Source organism: Vanessa cardui, chromosome 25, assembly GCF_905220365.1.
Source record: "Vanessa cardui chromosome 25, ilVanCard2.1, whole genome shotgun sequence".
Classification (NCBI taxonomy): domain Eukaryota; kingdom Metazoa; phylum Arthropoda; class Insecta; order Lepidoptera; family Nymphalidae; genus Vanessa; species Vanessa cardui.
In genome coordinates, this window is record NC_061147.1 from 2,210,759 (window position 1) to 2,232,809 (window position 22,051).

The following is a 22,051-nucleotide window of genomic DNA, read 5'->3' on the forward strand; positions in this document are numbered from 1 at the left end:
CATCACACATAAATATATAAACATTAATAAAAAAAAGTGTAATAAGAAAAAAATGTTTTTGTTGCTCGAATTAAAAAAAATACTCATGTTTACGATACATGCGTCATATGCATATATTAATGATATAGATATATTTGTAAAAAACACATTGGTGTGTGCATAATATTATTTGATACAAGATTTTGTAGATGATAAAAAAGCGTGGAATTAATACCTGTTGACTTCCAGGCAGGATACATTACATACATATATTTAACTAATATGATTGTATTTTTTAAATGTTGAAAAAGAGTAACTACTGATTTTCTTGCCGGTTCTTTTCGGTAGAATCTAATATTTAATTGTATTTAACTAATATGATTGTATTTTTTAAATGTTGAAAAAGAGTAACTACTGATTTTCTTGCCGGTTCTTTTCGGTAGAATCTACGTTCCGAACCGTTGGTAGCTTCAAAAGTGCTTATAAAAGCCTACTTGAATAAAGTTTATTTTCATTTTGATTTTGATATATCTAGCTAGACTTATTTTCATAGAATATATGAAACGAAAATAAATTGAGTGAGTAATAAAAAAGTCCAAATCTGTTTGGTTATGGTAGTGGAGGTTAATCCAGGGTGCAGGGGGGGGGGCGCCTGTTGATGATTGACAATATTAAAAAAAGAACCCAGAAGGTCTCTTAAAATCTATTTTCATATATCAGAGAAATGGACGTCTCGACGAAATTTTGTACTTTGTGCCAAATCTAAACTTCAAAGTACTGTAAATATTAATTAACACTTACAGTCCACTAGTAACGGGACCTTTATAAGATTTTAAATTAACATGGTTATTTTTATTATTAAAGTTATTAATTGCGGGATATTTACCAGTCTCGTGAACCAGACATTCGTAGATAATGTCGAAATATCGAGCTCGACCGAATAAAAATAAAAAAAACATGGTAAATATCCCGCAATTAATAAATTTAAGGTAACCTTTATATTTGAAAAGTAAATTTTCGGCAAAAGATAAAAGAAAAATCACATAAGAATTTCAAGCAAGTAACATTACACACAATTTCATTATAATTCATTGAAAACTTATTTAGTTGGACGCGTTTAAAACAATAAACGATACAATTAAGTCTAACTTAGTTACCAATCGGTGGTAGCGCTTTTAGCGAGTCCGTAGGTAACACGTATTCAACATAATCTACCACTTAAATCTACACTTTAAAGAATGAGTGGGGCAGTGTAATTTCATATACAAGGGACTTCCTTTTTGAAAGACTAATGCGTATAGATGATTCTATAACAATCACTATAAAATTTTAAGCTATAGTAAAACCATGGTACGTAGTATCGACTTTAGTTATAAGACCTATGAAGTAAATTGAAGATTTATGTATCCATGTATTATATCTTATTCCCAAAGTTAGAGGATCAAAAAGTTCAGTCAAAAAATCAGTACCAGCTCGGAAATTGGCAGTTGGCAGTATGGGCATTCCAGTATCTCGGAAAGCACGTAAAGTAGCTCGTCGCATTTTGTAAGAAACTCTGAACTCATCGCAAAATACCAGCGTGTAAGTTCAGAATGTAATATGCGACATTGACTATAATAATTATACGCAATTTTGATACTTGTATCCTACAAGTATCAAAATTGCGTATCACCGTATGTCGGCTGTCAAGATTTCACGAAGATAATTCTTACAGAATCGCACGACTGAAATCTTTTTTGACATCTCAGTTTGACATTCCATCAGATTAGAAAGTTGAGGTTCATTGCAACCTCGTTTGTGCAAAAACTCGCGCGTTATATTTGCATGTCTTGTGTAGTTCGATGGGCTTTCTTGAGATTAGCCATCGTGATGGAATCGTTTATTACTATAGCAAGAATGACGAAACTAGCTAAAGCTGAATAATTCTTAAGTACCACAACTAGACTATCACGATGCACCTTCACCAAATTGATTCCATTAACCCGCATTGGAACAGCGTGGTTAAATATGTTCCAAACCCTTCTGCTTAATGGAAGAGGAGGCCTTTGTCCATCAGTGGGAAATTTACAGACTGTATATTTTTTTTACTTCACCAAATACTACTAAGATGAGATTGACTCAAATTAATTACTCGGAATTGAAGCCACGATAATGACTTAAGAGACACATGAGCCACTGGTTCATTAGGCTTAGCTAAGATCATTGATTACACGTGTTACATATGTTTACCCATTAATAGGATAATAACCTTGCGATAGCAACTATGTATTGACGCTTAATTTTGACCCTAGGTCACCTAGAGATACCTAATTACGTCTAAGTCTACGTTATGTGTTGGAAAACGTTTGCTGAGTAATTCGTACTGATTTTAGACGCATAACACACGTGTATATACAATTATTATATACTTATACTAATATATTCCAACTCGAGTTGAGATTTTATTTTTTCACCGAACTTATGGACGATAATTGGACGATGTTACCCACCAATCCTAATTTAGGATTGGTGGGTAACATCGTCCAATTGATACACAGCAGGTTACTTTCCCATAAACAACAACAACAACAGCCTGTAATTTTCCCATTGCTGGACCCATCAACTTTTTTTTTATATAAATATGCGGTAAACTTTCAAAACTTAGTTGGTTAAGATTTATTGTCATTTACACAACTTACCATTATATAGTGTATAAAAAACAATGTACTTAATAATTAAAATACATTATAGGATAAATTAAAGTGTCAGTCAGTAAATGGCCCAGTGCTGGGCTAGAGTCTCCTCTCCTTTTCACAGAAATGGATGAAAAGTGATTACCACTGTCCATGGACATCTATAACATCTGGAGTCTTGCAGGTGCGTTGCCAGCATTGCCTACCCAAGTTTGAAGACACTATCGTCGGTTAAGATTGACGGTTTTAATCATTGAGATATCTCCTTACGCTCCAATTGTTAGCTATCGTCTGAGATTTTGTGAACTAGTAATAAAACTACCAAACCAAAAAGGCGTATTATGTAAAAAATAAAACAAATAATAAAATATTCATATAAAAACTTCTTTAAAAAAAACTGACATTTGGATGAAGACGTAACGACGTCAACAGATACGTAAAAAAAAACAAAAAAAAAATTTAATAGACAATCCTTTTTTTCTTAGACACGTGTTTTAGTATTTAGTGGATACTTCTTAGGTAATTATTTTGAGGGGGTCGTAAAAATTTATTCTACAAAAACTCGTTATGCTTTTGTTAGGAATCGTAATAAATCTGAGAGGATAAAACTGTTAGGGGGATGGTACTTTTATTACATTTTTAAGTTCTGATTTTACTGGGTGTCTGAATATCACCAGTTCAGTGGTAGGATACCACTAAACATTATTTGAACTGTAGTTAGCTAGTGTAATTTCGCGTATAAAGAAGGTAACATTAACAATTTAAGTTTCGATAATGTTTCCCGCCAATGGGATTAGTGGCCTATTTATTATATTTTATATTTCCCGCTAACGGGTAGTCTGTCCAAAAACACACGCACTGCTATATTACAAAAAATATCTTCACGTTATAGAAAAATTAAACTTCTTCTATATTTGTTGTGATTAAAAATATATCATTCAATTCTGCTATAGATTTATCATTGATTTAAAAATGTATAAAAACTTATAATAGGGTGAATTTTTTTCAGCCAGATACACGAGGTTGAATCCGACAATATTTTTTTTTAATATTACGTTTTATTTTTTAATCATCAAATACAGGTTTCCTATGATTTAGATAAGCGTTCCAGACCCAAACTCAGATCTTAGCAAACCTAATTGATAAGGTAATTCGGTGGTTAATATGTACAGAGCCAGTGACTATGGCATCATGGCATCGCTACACAAGCGGTACAGAGAGCCAGCCATTACTACTGCGTAGATAAATTAAAATATACAAACAATAGTTAAGCGAGTTGTGTGTATTCAGACGATGCATTAGTGGTGCTTAGAAGTATGAAATGTTTACATTAACGCCTTAAACTAAACTTTAAACCAACCAATATCGTCTTAGTTTCAACATCAAAATTACTGACTTAACCTAAAGAGAAAAAGAATTTCTTTATCACTTGTTCAATTTTGGAATTTGGCCTGCCCATTTCGAAGTGATATTAAAGTTATTAAACATAATGGATATAATTGTTTGAACATCTAGGCAGGTTCAAACGCTGTACTAAATAAGAGTGGGAATTTGCTTTTTAGAAAAATGGTTGTGTAATAAGAACTGCTTACACTTGTAGCAAGATATCTAGATAGTATATAAATATCTAGATTTATTCATATACAATTTAAATTCAATGAACCATATTTTTGGAGGCATTGAGCTTATCCATTTTTAAATAAAATAAAAATATACGAGACACAATTATTAATTACTAAATATTCCAAACATTATAAATATAAGAAAAAAAATTCAAGCAACGAATTAGCACTAACTTTAGTACATACCTATTCTAAGTCTGAAATCGTCTGAAATTAGCGTCTTCGATATCGCAGTCAGTTTGTGTCGGACACATGTAAAAGATGTACGAATTATTTATTCCAATCACATGAGGCTTTTTTTATGAAATAGGTTGGCGGACGAGCATATGGGCCACCTGATGATAAGTGGTCACTATCACATATAGACAATGAAGCTGTAAGAAATATTAACTATTTCTTACATCGTCAATGCGCCAAGAACCTTGGGAACTAAGATGCTATGTCCCTTGTGCCTGTAGTTGCTCTCTCACCCTTCAAACCGGAACACAACAATACTGCGTACTGTTGTTTAGCGGTAGAATATCTGATGAGTGGGTGGTACCTACCGGCGGGCTTGCACAAAGCCCTACCACCAAGTAAGGATGAAATCGAATAAAAAACATTGAACTGACATTGAAATCAATGGTCGAGAGCTTGAAAAAACCATTATATTCATTATGGATTTCCGAAATAATAGTCATTCGATCAACCCCAAATTTTGGAATAAAATTAAATTGAGTCTTAGTAGTGTTGTATTATAAATAAAGAAAAGTTAATCAATTATATTAGTACGGCACAATATGTGTGCTATGTATACACATAGCTATAGAAATGTGCTATTAGAAACTCGCATGGAAAGCTTAAATGGATTATATAGAAAATATGTGTTTTCAAAGTGTTTAGTCGTAATACCGAATAGTACCGTTCATATGTATTTAGATAAGTATATGCCCGTTCCGACTTTATATGGAATTTTATTTACTTCCCATTGCAGCGCTATCTACCAAAACTAAACTTGACTAAGACATTATTTTTGTACATTATTATTATTGTTACTGAATTCTCCAACACACACACATACTTCAAACTGAACTACAATAATACTAAATAGTGCTATTCAATGGTGGAATAGGTACTAAGTCGGTGGTACCCTTTTAAAGAGTGAATCAAAATGAAACTAACCAATACCAATAATGGGACTAATAAAAGTTTTAATTCGGACAATATAAACTACTACGTATAAGTAAAAAGTGATCAAAAAAATGAACGCATATTAGCGTGAAATAGACAAAAAAATATTAAAAGCCAATTAAATTGAAAATGAATTACTGAACCGGAAAAGTATATTATGGCGCCAAAAGACAGTAAATATGTTCAAACATAATATGCGGCTAGTTACAAACGTTGCTGTACGATTTTAATCCGTATTCCAATGACATAAAGAAAATGTCTATGGTGGTCGAATCGATATTTTATGATGGTTGTTGTAAACACATGTGTAGTTTCAGTGAAGTTTTTTCGCTATCCAGGCAGCTCCTGTGTTATTCCCAATGAATAGCCCAATCAGTGCGGTCGTGTGACCCTTCGTGTGTGCACAGATAATATTAACGACAAGTGTCATTTTGACAGCGCGCCATTTTGTGATTTTTGATTTGGAAAATTTTAAGTGTTTTTCTATTTTTGGTAAGTTTGACTATATTTATTATTTTGTGTATTTTTTTTATAACTTTCCATTTTATTTTTATCAACTGGTTATATAAAGAATTGTATTCTCATTTTTTTTAAGAAAGTAATACGATAATTGGTAAATAAAAACATTTTTAAAAACGTTTTAAAATGTATTCGTCGTTAACTATTATCGGGGGCAATTAATTTGAATGAAAAAAAAAATTCTATTTCACTTAGTTCTTCATTTTTTAACTTTTGTTGTTAAAAATAAGTTTTAGTTAATTAATAAATTAATTTTTTTTAGTAATTTAATTTACTTTTATTAATCTGATTTTTATATGATAAATTAAAAACATATTTCTTTCAAAATAGTCAAGTAGATTAAAAAATATAATTTACAACAAAAAAGTATCTATATATATAAAAAAAAACTAAGTAATGTACGCTTATAATAAAACTACGGACACTGAAAAAAAAAACACTTCCTCGGTTCCAATATAAGGTGGCCAATAGGAACACGTGTTGCGAAATTCGTAATAACAATAGTAATTAATTTTATAATTCGCAGATGCGCGGGCCACGCGAGATGTTGCTTGGAGAAAGTTTATTTTTATAATAATAGCAAACCATATGCGGCGAACCGAGTACGCCACATGTCAATTACATCCACCTCTGTAGTGTTACTGAACTTTATTAGGCGAATGAACTTAAAACCATGGCTGATTATGATCTCATACCTTGCTATGACGACGATGAACTTTTTCAAGAGAGAAACGACAACGTCACAGACCTACACGCGTACTACATGTCACAGTTTAACTTAGAATTAGAAAATGGCAAGACTAAACAAAAAAATGATAGCTTTAAATATGGAGTCGAGGAAAGTTTCGATTTCGAAGTATTAAACAATTGGAATAACACAGATAATAATAAAACTGACTTCGAAATAGTAGACGAAGTTATAGAGAATAATATAACCGATCAAAACATCAAAGAGGTTTTATTGGATTTGGATAGTATAGAATTTGATGATGGCAGTTTTAAATCTGATTCAGTCGACGAGAATAAAAAAGTTAATTCTAATTATGAACCGAATAACGATTATATTGATGATGAATCATTGATTGACGAACTTTGTAGAGAGGACGGGGAATCGTGTCGGTTAACGCCAGATGCATTTAACGATGATTATTTAAAGACAAGTAATGAAAATTTATTGCCATCAATAGAGACTGCATTTGCGAAGCGTTATTGCTATAATAATTCAGATAATGCTGATGAATATAATCTACAACAAAATGTTTATGAAGAAAACACGACACAAACTGCAATTAACAATACACAGGTTATAAGCAGTCTAGATCACTACAGTTACCCAAATAATATACTGTACAATTTAGATAGCGAAAATAAATACACCTTACCTGATACACCGACAAGTTGTACGGAATTCAACTTTGATAGAAATACCAGGAAAATTTCTATATGCGATTCCATAGAGAGCGACGTACAAAGTGCAGGGTACTATGATGAGAACTCTGAGAACTTTGATGAGGATGAGCTCTTTATAAATCTAGATGATTTCGGTTTGACATTCGAAAGAGATGAAGCTACCAATTTTGACAATAAGGGAGTCAGTGAAAATGAGAGAAGATCAGAGAAGGAAAAAGTACAAGGTGAGTAATGAATTGTTAGTAATTTTTTTATTGGACGCGATAACAATTAATTTTTAAGGTCAAGTTTGAATGCAACTCCATGAAACATTTGCGTAAAAATAAGATTCACTTATTTTTCATGTACTTTTAATTTACCTTCATTTTAATACTTGAAGAAATACTTGGACAAGTTTTTACATACATATAGCGTCGATAGCGGAATAAATGAAAATGAAAATTTAGTTCATGAAAAGTTTGATAATTTAATTTTTAAGGAAAAATTTCAGCTTAATTTCCCGTGTTATATTATATTTAGTCCATCATAGTTTTTTATAATATTTGTAAAAACTGAAGTTATGTCGTATTTATATTATGATAATGGGCATAAGTTTCTTGACGGTTAATTTCTAAGTGAGTTTTCTATTTCTGTAAAATCTATATTCCAAGCTAATAGTAAATTTTTACTTAATAGAATCTTTTTGAATAATAATTAATGCGCTTGTAAGAGGTTATTTTAAAATGAATATACATACGTTACGAATACTATATAACGAATTGTTTTGAATTTTAAACAATTGGTAACAGTAATGCCCGTCCGCTTCGTAGGCTACGAATCCGTCCAACTATTCAAACGCGATTAGTATTGAACAAATGTAACGCTTTTATAATCGAAAAAAAACTGTAAAACATCAATCAGTAACTATTTTTAATTATTTAAACGAAATCCTTGCATCTGCTGAAAATTTTAATAAAAAAATAATAATATCACGTACTTTGAAAGTCGCCGAAGCATTAAAGTAAAGTAAAGGATAAATCAATTTATCATTGTTTATGTTTTAGGTGAAAGGGTATGTTTATGGGAGCACTGTTTTGAAAGATATCCGAATCAAAACACGCTTGTGGAACACATTGAAAGGGCCCACGTCAACACATACAAAGGTAAGTTCGAAATGTTTAGATTATCTTGTAAACATGAGACAAAACATCAAGTGTTCTTGAAACCATATTGAATTACGCCAATCTGCTTTTTCTTTGACTTATAAATAATAGTATTTTATTCGTTCGCTATTAGTCATTTGATTGAGATGAAACTTTGGAATACTGCCTCAGTGGTTTTAAGACAAAAAATTAGAAACGATTTTTTTCTATTATTCTTTCCGTGTGAGATCAGAATGTGTAGCTAGTTATATTAAAGACACGTTTTTAAATATAATTACATGATTTATACCACAAATAATAAAGTAAATAGAAGCTGGTAAAAATAATAAAATTAGGAAAACATTTAATCGTAATAGTGATCATTATGATCACACTCTTACCAAAAATTATCTAGTAAATATTCGTTTAAAAAAATAAGGTAAATAATATTATTATTTTTTCAAAAATAATATCAGATCAAAATCTTGCAAATTAAAATAATAATGAAATATAAAAACTATTTTCTTTCGATCTTATTCTCTTTAAAAAAAAGTTATTCAAATTCCCAAAAAGTATAAGTGTAGTATATTGGCCCATCAGCATTACTTCCATTCCAATGACGATATAGTCTAGACCTCGGGAAGATTCCAAAAATAGGACCTCTTAAATCACCACAATGCTTCAGTGTCATGAATCACTCAACACAATCATATTGCACATTTAGATGACACAACCTTACTAAGAATAATATCTTTAAATGGAATTAGTTTTTTATCGTTGATATTGAAATTCCATTGACTCTGAGTAACACTTAAAAGAATTGAAGCTTTGATATTACATCTTCGATTTAAAAATGTAAATGTAATTTGAAAAAGAGAGTAACTGCTCCGTTTATTTTTGGTTCTTCTCGACATGCTTCATCATCAACATCTTAATCCTGTAACATAATGATTTAAAAGTTATAAAGAGTTGGAATACAAAATTAATACTAGCAATTATTAATTTTAAGGAATCATCAATATTCGTGTTTAATAATTGCTTAAAGGGTCTGAAGGGGCCGAAACTTAAGATTAAAGGTTGTGCTAGGAATGGAGACTGGGAGTATCATTTCGTTACTATTCTTTTCTATGGGGTGGGTGACGATTCATTTTTTTATCATAAATACTTACATTTTATTAATGTAATAATAATAATTTAAACGAACAATTCTGTATGGATTATGACGATTTTAAGATGCTTTGATTAGATCTTGGAAATTCCAATATCATAATTCTAACCCCGAAAAAAATGCTTTTAATATGTAACGTTGTATTGTGGTTCGATATGTAATAAAAGAAAAATTTTCAGGTGACGAATTCAGCTGCCTATGGCGGGACTGCGCGCGCGCAAGACGCCCCTTCAACGCGCGCTACAAGCTCCTCATACACATGCGTGTGCACTCCGGACACAAGCCGAATAGATGTCATGTTAGTTGTATTACTCATTTCATTTATTCTTTTTTAGTCATAATTTCTGGTCTATCATAAAAAAATACATTCGAATTTAGAACATCGTCCTTTTTTAAGTCAGTTAATAACGAAATAAATTTAGTCTAATATACGGGTTTTCTCTATTCATTAAATATTTACGATTGTCATCACCTTTTACTAAAAGTCTTTTTTAATTTACCTCAATTTACCAAGTTCAATCTGAGAGACATATGTATATATTATAGTGCGATAGAGATTTCCTAATAAATGGTGGTGAACTCCAACTAACGATAGATGACTGTACCAAAACGAATACCATAATAATAAACCTTGAAATCTTTATGGTTTCATCTCATGCACACATTGTGATCAACTATTTAAAGAATTTTTAATAACTCAGTTTACATAAGGACCGTACAAATTATAACCAAAATTAATCTTCTTGATATTATTCTAGCACCCTGGCTGTGGCAAGGCTTTCTCCCGTTTGGAGAACCTGAAGATCCACGTCCGCTCTCACACGGGTGAGCGCCCCTACGCCTGTCCCGCGCCGCACTGCAGGAAAGCCTTCTCCAACTCATCAGATAGGGCAAAGCACCAACGAACACATTTTAACGCTGTAAGTGTGTTTTTAGTATTGATTTATTTTGTTCCTAGATACTACAGTGTGGTGTGACTTTACGGACGTTAAGATTTTTAGAGAAAAAAATCTTCTCATATATAAATGTTTAATATTCTATTGGTGACTGTGTTTCTTGGGCATCTTTAAGACACGAGGGAAAAGATCAAGCACGCAAGCATGTTCTATCTGAGAGTACATAAAACATCTGCCATCAGCTTCTATTTAAACAATGTTTAAATACAAGACCGTAAATCCTAGTTCTAACCCTGGGCTAAGTCGGTTAAATTTTTAGGTTATTCGTCGAAAAATTATTACGTTTATAGACACAATAGGTCTCTATAAGATATTCAAAATCCGATACAAAAGTACCAATTATGAACATTTTTTTTTTTGAAATGTTGGTCTATACCTTGGATTTAAATTTTGAGTTTCAAATTTTTTTGAATATTATTCAAGTTTATTAATATTTCAAATAGGTACAAATCGCTTGTGATGCTATAAGTCTTACCCTCTACTTCAACCGTAAAATGACAAAATCATTATAAATACAGTATTTCCATATAAATTAAGTCGTTGTGACGCGTTGGATTTTTGTCTTTGCAAAGAAATCAAAAATTACAGAAATGATAAAAATCTTTTTCTTTCTTCAGAGACCCTATGCTTGTGGCGCGGCTGGTTGTGGTAAGCGCTACACCGACCCTTCATCATTGAGGAAGCACGTTAAATCACACCCTCACATCACTCAAGTTCCACGCACATGCGCACCGCCGCCCAGACCGATCCGACGGGCGGAGGAACAGCTAGTACCAAGCTCTCCAGCGAAGTTGACAACATTGAGATGTATTAGAGATAAGTTAACTGTACCAAGATTGCAAAAGCTGTAGACTTTTTTGATGTTTGATGTAACGCAAAAAATATTGGATACATTGTTGGTGAAGACCATAGTGGGCAAATATGGCATAGTGACCAAAGAAATTTCCTTCTACCTTAGATAATAATTGTAAATTATGATAGTATGTAAAATTATAAAATCAAGCTCAATTAAAGACTGGGTTGAAACTGAAAGCTCAAATAGCTTAATTTTTATTAATCGTTAAAAGCAAGGTTGTGTCTAACACATCATGCTGCTTAGGTTACGGGACCAAATAATATTAGGTTAAGATAACACCAGTTGCAAACAAATAACATTATAAAACAATCAGAATTTTTTAATGAAAATTAACGGTCGTTCTCCAGAGCTGGATATTGTCTCTGCCAAATTTACCCATCGTAATTTATTGTGTGGATATTAGCTAGCTAAGAGCTTTTGCTCAATCACGCCAAAAATGGCTGAACGAATCTAGAATGGAGTATATAATACGACACAACTTAGATTTGGCATCGGCAAAATTCGTAAAACCGATCACAGCCGAATTATGTACGCTATTTCAAATTATCAATATTTATTTCTTATATGAATATGATCTTTACACAACGAAATAACTTTAATATCATATGACCTAATATATTCGTCAATTTGACACGTCGACATGGTTGATCTGACGCGAGAATCTATAGCGACGAATAGCGTCGAATGGCGCGATAGGGAGCTGTTTTTATGGGTTGTTTGAATCGGCAATATTCGGTTTCATTGCATTTTACGATGCTACATCTAAGTTGTGTCGTACTATAGCTTGTATAGCTGTTCAAGCCCATATATTTGCGACAAGCAATATTGAATGATTTGTTTATAAAGTTAATTTATTTTGCATCTGGATTTTGACTTATATATTTTTATAATATTTTACATATATATTTCTTGTGTTTAACACATATAAAAGACATGTGTTTAATAAGTTGTATTAATAGATGTAATAAATTATAGACGTTCTTCCAATAACACCTATTTTTGCTCAATTAGTTAAGTAAACAAACTATCGATATAAGTAGGTAATTAAGCTATTAATATAAGGTTAATCAGCTCTCCTGATTCAAATAATTATGTATTAGTTTATTTCTATATTACCGCAATAAAATTCCAAGAAGATAGTAACTTTCTACATTGCACGCTATGGTAAAATTCCATGAAGGCAGCGTCCTATTTGGAACTTGCAACTATTTCCAACTGACTGAATTGGCCTTTAAGGAATCCAAAATTTAGAACCATTTTTTTTTAAATTAATTGCTTCTGAGACACTACGAACGTAAAAAGATTATGTAAGATTTCTGATGTATTCAAAAAGTCTGTTAGGATTTTTTGTATGGTGAATGATGAGTGTCAAAAGAATGGGTTTCAACGAAAATTGGTTTCAATTTTTATCAATTGGTCATCTTAAGATTCAAAGTGCCACTCATAAATAGAGTGGATTAGACACTTGGCTATCAAGTAACTAGATCAGATCATAATCTTATGCGTAATTATTTTTAAAAAATGTTTGTATTTTTATGATGTAAAGGTGTAGTATAATTAATGACGGTACTTCACTTGGCTGGTGTTGTCGATCTATTCTATCGAATGTTTGGAGTGTTTGCGAATATTACACATATGGACCAAACTTGCAAATGAATCAAATACGCCAAAATATTTGCTCATTTACAAAACTTTGCAAACAAGAGTGTGATATGTTTTGGACGCTCAACTTAACTCATTGTCTTGAAAAAATGCAAGACGATATATGTAAATATATATTTGTCTTATTTGTGTAAAAATAAGGAAATACATGATTTGCATATTGTCGCGTTTGGACGATTAATAAAGACAAAAACACTATGTCAAGTGAAGTTCAGCCATAGAACGGATAAATGTACAAATATTGGATGCTTTCCAAAGAATCTCTTTGTTAGTGTATTTTATAAGATCATTTCCACGTAAGATCTCCACTTTTGCTCACTAAGTTTTTATTCTAATTCTAAGTTACTATAAGACAGCAGCTGTCAACTTTATTGATCAGTTTTTAAATAAAATATTTTTATTACCTATAAGACTTTGTTTTTCTTTTTATGCCAAATTTCCCATCCAATTTCTTTGAATGTTCATTAGGAATACATTAATAGCCGACAAGGCATGTGGCCAATTCTCACATGCTCGACTTTCAAGAATCTTGTGTTTGGAGGAGAAGGAGAATAGTCATGGGGAATCTACATGCTTAGAATGAAAATCTGCCAAGTGTGTAATTATAACTCATTTCACTCAATAGGTACTTTTTGGAGATTCGTAAAAAAAATTGCTCCAAAACTTCACAAAATTTAGGAGGAACTTTAGTAAAACAACTGTATTTTTAAATGGTGAAAAATTGTAACTACTGATTTTCATGGCGGTTCCTCTCGATGGAACCTATTTTCCGAACCGAATGTAGCTTCACTTAAAAAAGTTGTTAAATGACAATTCAAAAGTGCATGTAAAAGCCTTCTTGAATAAGGTATATTTAGATTTTGATAAAAAAGTTATGAGTTTTGATATTTTTTATGTTAAATCGTCAAAACTGAAACTATCAAAGTGCATTAAACTATACTGCAACTATACTATTTAATTGTGACACATAACTTAACTATAATATTAAATACTAATTACATCTCGAATGAACAGGCGTTACATCTTTGACCCCAGAACTGATGATGTAGCACTGATGAAGTAGCAATTAATATTCCTAGTAATTTTATTTTCGTTTAATTTAATTTTGTCGAGTTATTTTTTGTACATTTTTCGGCTTTCTACTAGCTAGCAATGTTGATATGTATAAATGTATGTATATATTTGACGTGAGACTTACAGACTGTTACTGACAATAACACTTAGTTATGATGTTGTTATAATAAATGAATTCTAAAACATTTAGCAATAAACTTTAATAAATAAACCTTTCATTGAATTATGGGAAATATATGTATACTCGTATAATAAAATCGAAATGTAGAAATAAAATATTAAGTATTAGGTGAAACTGAAATCAATGTAGTAGTTATGGAGTTAAATTATACAGAAATGTATTTAATGATTTATAGATGTTAAATAGTCATCACCAAAAATTAACACTGAGGCTCTAAAGTGTAAATTTAGTTCCGACTAAGATTATAAGCAATGTGCAATAAATAAATTGTAACGAAATATAAGAAAGTAATCTACCGTGTTATAAATTATATTATCTATATTTGAACTGTTCATCTAGATTCATCTAGTTCATCGGTGAAATTTGGTTGTGGGTAATCCAAGTCCCGCGGAAGGACGTATGCTCGACTTTTTTTTAATTCGCCCCTTGAACGTACGATTGGAGGGCACAGCGTTGGCTATAGCTAGTAAGTTTTAAAATTTTCCTTGTGCACTACGCTTGCCTTAAATGCCGCAATTATCTAAACGAAACAACATAGAAAATAATACTTGAAAGCTGTACGGAATTTTGGGTCCGCATCGCAATATACATCTTACAATGATATAAATAAAAAAGTCATGATATTTAATTAAATTAAAATATTCTGCTGCTACTAGATATACTACGGAGTGTTTTTGTACACAAAGTTTTTTCAGTCATTAGACAATACAAATAGATATATATCTATTTGTATTGTCTAATTTTCGAACGTGAATATGTATACTGGTCAACAGACAATGCATGTATACTGGTCAACAGACAGTAGTAAGCAACTAAGTATTATATTATTAATATAATAATTATTCAAGGTAGTTCAATTGCAATTTATCATTATATCTGTAAATAATTTGGCACTTTTTATGACACAAAGCGTTATAAACAATAAAAATTCATACGTCTGCAGACAAAGTTGACCTTAAAGGATCAAGTCTTATTTAATTCGTCATCAATAAATACTGCTATCACTGGCCAATGACATGAAAATACATTGTAACTATCTCTTAAACAATCAAGGGTCAGAACTTACACGCGTAAATTAGAAATATATAAGGTACTGGGAAATATTCAGGGAGCAGAAGTGATCTTCTCTATCAATAGTGAACACCTTGGCTTGGATTGGTTTGTTCGTCAATATGAAGATCTGGGTCCTAGCGGCCCTTATTGGTGAGTTTGATTTACAAATAATTTTAACTTAGAAGTTTTTTAAATTATAAATGTTTATATATGAGCGAGAAAAATTGTTTTATACAAATCCTTATAATTCACTGTTAAAAGATAAATTTTAGGAATCGTTTTTTTTAAATGATAAAAAAGCGTGGAATTACTACCTTTTGACTTCAACTTAGGATATATTACATACATTTATAAATATATTGAACTAATATGACTGTATTTTTTTTATTTTGAAAAAGTGTAACTACTGAGTTTCTTGCCGGTTCTTCTCGGTAGAATCTACTTTCCGAACCGGTTGTAGCTTCACGTAATTGTTAAATGACGATTCAAAAGTGCTTGTAAAAGGCTACTTGAATAAAGTTTATTTTGAATTTTTTTTGAATAGATAGAAATAACAAGATATTTTTATGTTTTTCTCTTACTAATGCTATTATTGTATTATTTACTGTAGGTTATAACTTCCCCTTGACAAACTAAAGTTTGTTCAAGTTCAAGAATTAAACCCGACTATCTTTTTTTCTAGTGGCCGTGTCTTCGGGCCGCCTCACCAAACAAAACAATGAAGTAGAAACATCTCAATGGCTCTGGGAAGCCGGCAAACTATACCGCTATGACGTCGAAACACATACCCTGGCATACCAAATGGAAGGCGCTAGTACTGGAAACTCGTTCAAAGCCCGCTTTACTGTTCGCGTAAGGGCTCCTGGCCATCTTCAGGCTAAATTGGAAAATGCGCAAAATGCTCAAGTTCATCAAGAGCTGAACCGCCATGAACCAATGCCTGAAGATCTCAAGTACCAGCCTGTTCCAAACTTTGACAAGCCTTTCGAAATCTATTATGTTGGTGGTAGAGTGCTCTCGCTTAGTCTGCCATCTTCAGTTTCCCTTGCTCAAGAGAATTTATTGAAGGGTCTTATAGGTGCTCTTCAAGTAGATTTATCTACCTACCGTAATGTTCATAGTTCCCATGACACGTATGACAAGGAAAGTCAACAGGGCTTGTTCAGGAAAATGGAGACTGATGTCACTGGCGATTGCGAGACTCTCTACACCGCATCCCCAGCTCCTCCTGAATGGAGACGTGAACTGCCAGCATTTACCTCCGAGGAAGATCCTATTGAAATCACAAAAAGTAAAAACTATGGTCACTGCCATCACAGAATTGATTATCACTTTGGTGTACCTGAAGGCGCTGAGTGGACCGGTACGGCACACAAACCCAGGAAAGAACAGTTCATAAACCGAGCTACAGTTTCGAGAATACTTGTTGGTAAAAATGGTCCCATCTATAAGGCCGAGACAACCAGCACCGTTAACGTGCACCCTCATCTGTTTGGCAAACAAAAAGCTGAAGTACACAGTAAAGTCAGTTTCCAATTGGTTTCATACGAACAAGACTCAGAGGCTGAGTGGCCGCTATCTGAAGGTAACCGTGAAATACCCAGTCTTCTGTACTCTATGAACTCAAAACCAAGACAAATAAATGAGGACAGTTCATCTTCTTCGTCATCCCATGAATCGTCTGAGCAGCTAAGCAGTAACAAATTCTCCCGTAGTCGTCGCTCAGCGAAGCCGAAAACGGTTGTATCTATCAACAAATTGATTGTTAAAAATCGCAAGGATATGTCAGGTTCCTCAAGTTCAAGCGAATCCGCTTCGGCCTACGTTAATGACGACATTCCTAAAATCAATGAACCCGCATATGCAGCTATGTACATGAACCCTCAGCCTCATGGTGACAAGAAACAAAACCCAATGAACGCCCAGAAACTTGTACAGGAGATTGCTCAACTGTTACAGAACCCTAACAACATGCCAAAATCTGATTTCCTGTCCAAATTCAACATCCTGGTTCGCGTTATTGCTTCCATGAGCTACGGTCAACTCAGTCAAACAAGTCGCAGCATTGAAATCGCCAAGTCTAGCAATGATAATATTAAATTAGACATGTGGATGATCTACAGAGATGCAGTGACACAAGCTGGCACATCTCCAGCTTTCCAGCAAATCAAAACCTGGATTGAAAACAAAAAAATCGAAGGAGAAGAAGCAGCTGAAGTGGTTGCTGTTCTCGCTAGATCTCTGCGTTACCCAACCAAAGAAACAATGACTCAGTTCTTTGAACTTGCTATGAGCCCAGAAGTGATCCAACAGACCTACCTCAACAGCACAGCCTTAATTGCCGCCACCAAATTCATTAACATGGGACAAGTGAACAACGAAACTTCTCACCGCTACTATCCCTCTCACATGTACGGTCGTATGGCACGTAAACACGACAGCTTCGTTGTAGATGAAGTACTTCCCCGTCTTAGCGCAGCATTGAAACTCGCTGTTGAACAAGGTGACAGTCACAAATCGCAAGTTTACGTTAAAGCTATTGGTAACCTCGGTCACCGTGCTATCTTGGATGTCTACGCGCCATACCTCGAAGGTACAATTAAAGTATCGACGTATCTAAGAACGCAGATTGTTGAAAACCTTCGAGTTTTAGCTAGACAAAGGGATAGCCATGTGCGGACTGTATTGTTCAGTATTTTAAGAAATACTGCTGAACCTCATGAAGTAAGAGTAGCCGCTATCCAAAATATTTTCATGACTCGTCCATCCAACGCCATGATGCAAGTAATGGCACAAATGACTAAGGAAGATCCAAGCAAGCATGTACGTGCTGCCCTTAAGTCTGCGATTCTATCGGCTGCTGAACTTAAACATCCCTACTTCTCTGACCTGTAAGTATAAATTATTTTGAGTTATAAATGTAAACAACAGTAACAACAAACAGAATTATTTTCATTATTTAAAATATGACTTAAACAAATATTTATATTTTAGAGCAACGACAGCTGCAGCTGTGAAAGATATGGTAACAGATGAAAACTTCGGCATGCAAGACTCAAAACACAAATTCATGCAATACGCTAACAAAGACAATGAGTACGACATTATGGGTGTTCAATCAATAATTGGCAGCAAAACTACTTTACTGCCTAAGACCTACCAATATTCGTGGAGAAACAGAATAAGAGGTTGGGATGAGGAATCAACGGTAAGTGTTTTCACTGTAGAAAAACCATTATTCATTATAAATAGATCAAGTAAAAAAAAATACTCAAACCTCACGACCAGTGTTTTTTATATTATGAAATTAAGAATTTTAATATTTCTTGCAGTGGTATGTCTCTACTTCTAATAGACAGAAGACGGCTAACTTTTTCTTAAACGAATTCTATGAGAGAACTCAACAAAGCCGCGATCCTAAAACACACAAGTATTCAGCCCAAAAGATAGCGGAAATTCTAAACATTGAAAATGATGACGATGCGCTCTTGGAAGCGTCACTCTATTTGGACTTCATGAACCAACAACGATTCTTCGCCTTCACGCAAAATGATATTAAAGACTTCGGTGTCCGATTTGGCGAATATTTATCAAACTTACCTAATGGTATTACCCGTCACTACACAAAAGTCGTAAACATGAACCAAGTGTCAGTGATGTTCCCCGTAGCTGCTGGTGTTCCTTTCATCTTCAAGTACAAGGAACCCACCCTAGTCCATATCCAAACAAGTAGCACTGGAAAGTACAACCTCGTGGATGGAGATCATTACAAATTTGAAATGTCCCTGGACAAAGACATCGTAGTCACTTATGCTGTAAACCAAGATGGATCTGTTGGTTTCCTTGACCCTCTATCAAACCAATATCCTAGTGTGGGCTTGGTACAAAAATTCCAATTAAACATTCCTATTAAGAGTCATTTGGAGCTTAAGTATGGAGAATTGAAATGGAGGCTGGCACCCAGGGAACCAGAACAAGATACTACAATTGTTCACTACAGTGTATGGCCATACACCGCTAACCAGAAGAAAGACAGCTTGGTAACCGTGTCGCAGGACCCTACCACAAAAGTTATCACGAGACCTAACAAAGTATGGGCAATTGATTACAAATTTGGTCAGCAAATCGGATCACCATTCCAAATTCAAGGGTATTCTTACTCCAAGGACTACAGAAACATTGGAAGCTTCTTTAGTGCCAACTATTATCTCTCTAACATATATAACTTATTCAAACAAAAAGATAACGCTCAAACTCATTTCAACTTAAAGTACCTCGGCAAGCAGGCTAAGAGTAAAGCGGTTACCTTTACGGCGGTTTATGGTAAGAATTTTTGTCATTTACTTATATAAATAAACTCTTTGAATAATAATAACAAATAATATTTGGTTAAGTATTTATTTACAATTTTATCCATATTTTTACAGATGTTCTTTACAACCAAAAGAACAGTGTTCAGATGGAACCAGTTGCATTAGATATCAATGATGCAACCCCTAACAGTCCATCGCGACGAGAAGAGTTAGTGAAACGAGTTATCTCAGGAATCAAATCAGCAAAGGCTCGCGTATTGGATCTTAGCGCTCAATTTGAGTCTCCAGAAAAATTTGAATATGCCGCAACTGTCGCCGTTGGGTACAGTGATGTTGATCCTAAGACACAATTAGGCGTTTTCATCGGCAGAAATTCAGACCAATATGGACCTGGCCACGTTAATGTTCTTACCGTCATTACTAAGCCATCTTCGATAGCTCCAATGAACTTCCTAGAAGCTCTTAATAATGAACTAAAAATGGACATTGAATCGGACATTCGTTATAACCAAAAAGAAAACATCCACATTAAGGGCACTGCTGAAAGATCAAAGAAATACACCGAAGAACTACAAAACCACCCTCTGGGTAAAGAATGTAAACGTGATATTGAAAATGGTAACAACTATCAACAGAGTTGTCACGAGGCGATTGTAATGGCTCAAGCTCCCAACAGCCTCAAGCTTGCTATCACTTACAAAGACATCAATCCAGTCTCTAGAAATTTCTTCTACCAAGTGTTCAGAATTGCTGAACGTTTCAGTATGTGGCAATTAGAAATGAATCCTCAGAAGGTAAATCCTGAGGGTAAAATTGATGTGACTGCAGACGCTTGTTTCTTATCGCACACATGGAACTTTGCTTTGAATTCTCGCCAAGGTGAAATTCGTCTTAGAAACGTACCTCTTCATATGGCTGCTCCTGGAGCTTTGTCCATTTATAAGCCAATCTTCTCCTACGAGCGTGTACTTAATCATTACAGCAAACATCAATACCAACGTGAGTATATATTAATCCTACTATAACATTTCTATATTTACTTAGAAATCACTAAGAATATAATCGAAAAACTAATCTACTTAATCACTTTACAGCATACTGCAGCGTCGATGGTAACAAAGTGAAGACTTTCAGTGACCGTAGTTATGACTACACATTGACTCGTTCTTGGCACGTAGTGCTACTGGATAACAGGCAAGACAGAAACGAGAAATTGGTGGTCTTGGCAAGGCGGCCCAGCGAAAATAAGCAAGAAATGTACATCTCTTACAGGTACCGTATCGTTACTACTTTAACAAATTCAATCGTACTAAAATATGATTCATTTGTTAACCTTACACAATTCTATCCAACAGATCTCGCAGCGGCAAAGACTTAGAAGTTGAAGTGAAACCAGTTCCAGCAGGCCAAAAGAACTACATTGTGCAGGTGAAGACAAATGCTCAGAAGATATCCGAGGGAGAAGAAACCGTTTATTGGGATGACGTTGATGAAATTCCAGTCTTGGAATACTTCACTGAGGAAAATGGTGTTTTAATAATGAAGATTAGCGTTAACTATCTCCGGATAATGTTCGATGGTTCGAGACTTGTGGTACTTGCAAACAGTAACCGCGACAGCAACAGAGGTATCTGTGGGTACATGAACGGAGAGGCTCGTGATGATTATCTGTCACCAAATGGTTTAATTGACCAGCCAGAATACTACGCAGCTTCTTATGCCCTGATTGAAGCAGATAGCGATCCTAAAGAGAAGGAATTAAATGCTCAAGCTAAGAAAATCGCTTACCAGCCGAAACAAAAATATACCACCATTCTACGTTCCGATGAAGAATGGCAGAGAAACATGCGTTTAACGTCAAACGAGGAGTGGGGTTCTCAAATAATTTACAGAGCGAGGAACTATCTAAAGAACAAGGAGCCTTGTCAGTTGAGGCCCCAAGTCCAGTATTATGAGAACCATGGTGAGATCTGTATAACAACGTCCTCCTTACCCGCCTGCCAATCACACTGCACTGGTGATGATTACAATGTTCAAGCAGCTCAAGTTGTTTGCCAGTCCAAGCTTGATCAGCAATTCCGTGCCTACAGGGACCAAATCCGTCAAGGTCAGAACCCAAGAGTCAATGGTGTTCCTCAGATAACTCAATACAGAGTTCCTGGATCTTGCAAGGCTTAAATTAAAATTCGAACATTACTTTAACTTGATTCTAGACAAAATGGCTTGAAAAATGGACAAAGTATACATACATTACCTACGTATTTATTGATATAGTATCTATATTGTTAATTTGGC

At 33.8% G+C, this 22,051-nt stretch overlaps 2 protein-coding genes across 2 annotated transcripts; both read left to right on the forward strand.

The window, feature by feature from the left end:
* The first annotated feature begins 6,519 nt into the window (after positions 1–6,519).
* Positions 6,520–11,468, forward strand: LOC124540544 (zinc finger protein 471-like). Its single transcript, XM_047118200.1, has 5 exons — positions 6,520–7,596; positions 8,416–8,514; positions 9,841–9,959; positions 10,420–10,581; positions 11,235–11,468. The coding sequence occupies exons 1-5, from the start codon at positions 6,636–6,638 to the stop codon at positions 11,466–11,468; spliced, it is 1,575 nt and encodes a 524-aa protein (XP_046974156.1). The 5' UTR covers positions 6,520–6,635.
* A 4,094-nt stretch (positions 11,469–15,562) lies between these two features.
* LOC124540476 (vitellogenin-like) lies at positions 15,563–21,982 on the forward strand. The gene is made up of 7 exons (XM_047118080.1): positions 15,563–15,593; positions 16,126–18,334; positions 18,438–18,651; positions 18,776–19,766; positions 19,871–20,755; positions 20,851–21,028; positions 21,112–21,982. The coding sequence occupies exons 1-7, from the start codon at positions 15,563–15,565 to the stop codon at positions 21,932–21,934; spliced, it is 5,331 nt and encodes a 1,776-aa protein (XP_046974036.1). The 3' UTR covers positions 21,935–21,982.
* Positions 21,983–22,051: the final 69 nt, after the last annotated feature.

Bases quoted from the DNA above. Each gene is read 5' to 3' on its own strand.
- LOC124540544 (XM_047118200.1), top strand. From the start codon at position 6,636: ATGGCTGATTATGATCTCATACCTTGCTATGACGACGATGAACTTTTT. The intron at 7,597-8,415 runs GTGAGTAATGAA...TTTATGTTTTAG, and splicing joins AGAGAAGGAAAAAGTACAAG to GTGAAAGGGTATGTTTATGG. The intron at 10,582-11,234 runs GTAAGTGTGTTT...TTCTTTCTTCAG, and splicing joins AACGAACACATTTTAACGCT to AGACCCTATGCTTGTGGCGC.
- LOC124540476 (XM_047118080.1), top strand. From the start codon at position 15,563: ATGAAGATCTGGGTCCTAGCGGCCCTTATTG. The intron at 20,756-20,850 runs GTGAGTATATAT...ATCACTTTACAG, and splicing joins CAGCAAACATCAATACCAAC to CATACTGCAGCGTCGATGGT. The intron at 21,029-21,111 runs GTACCGTATCGT...TCTATCCAACAG, and splicing joins GAAATGTACATCTCTTACAG to ATCTCGCAGCGGCAAAGACT.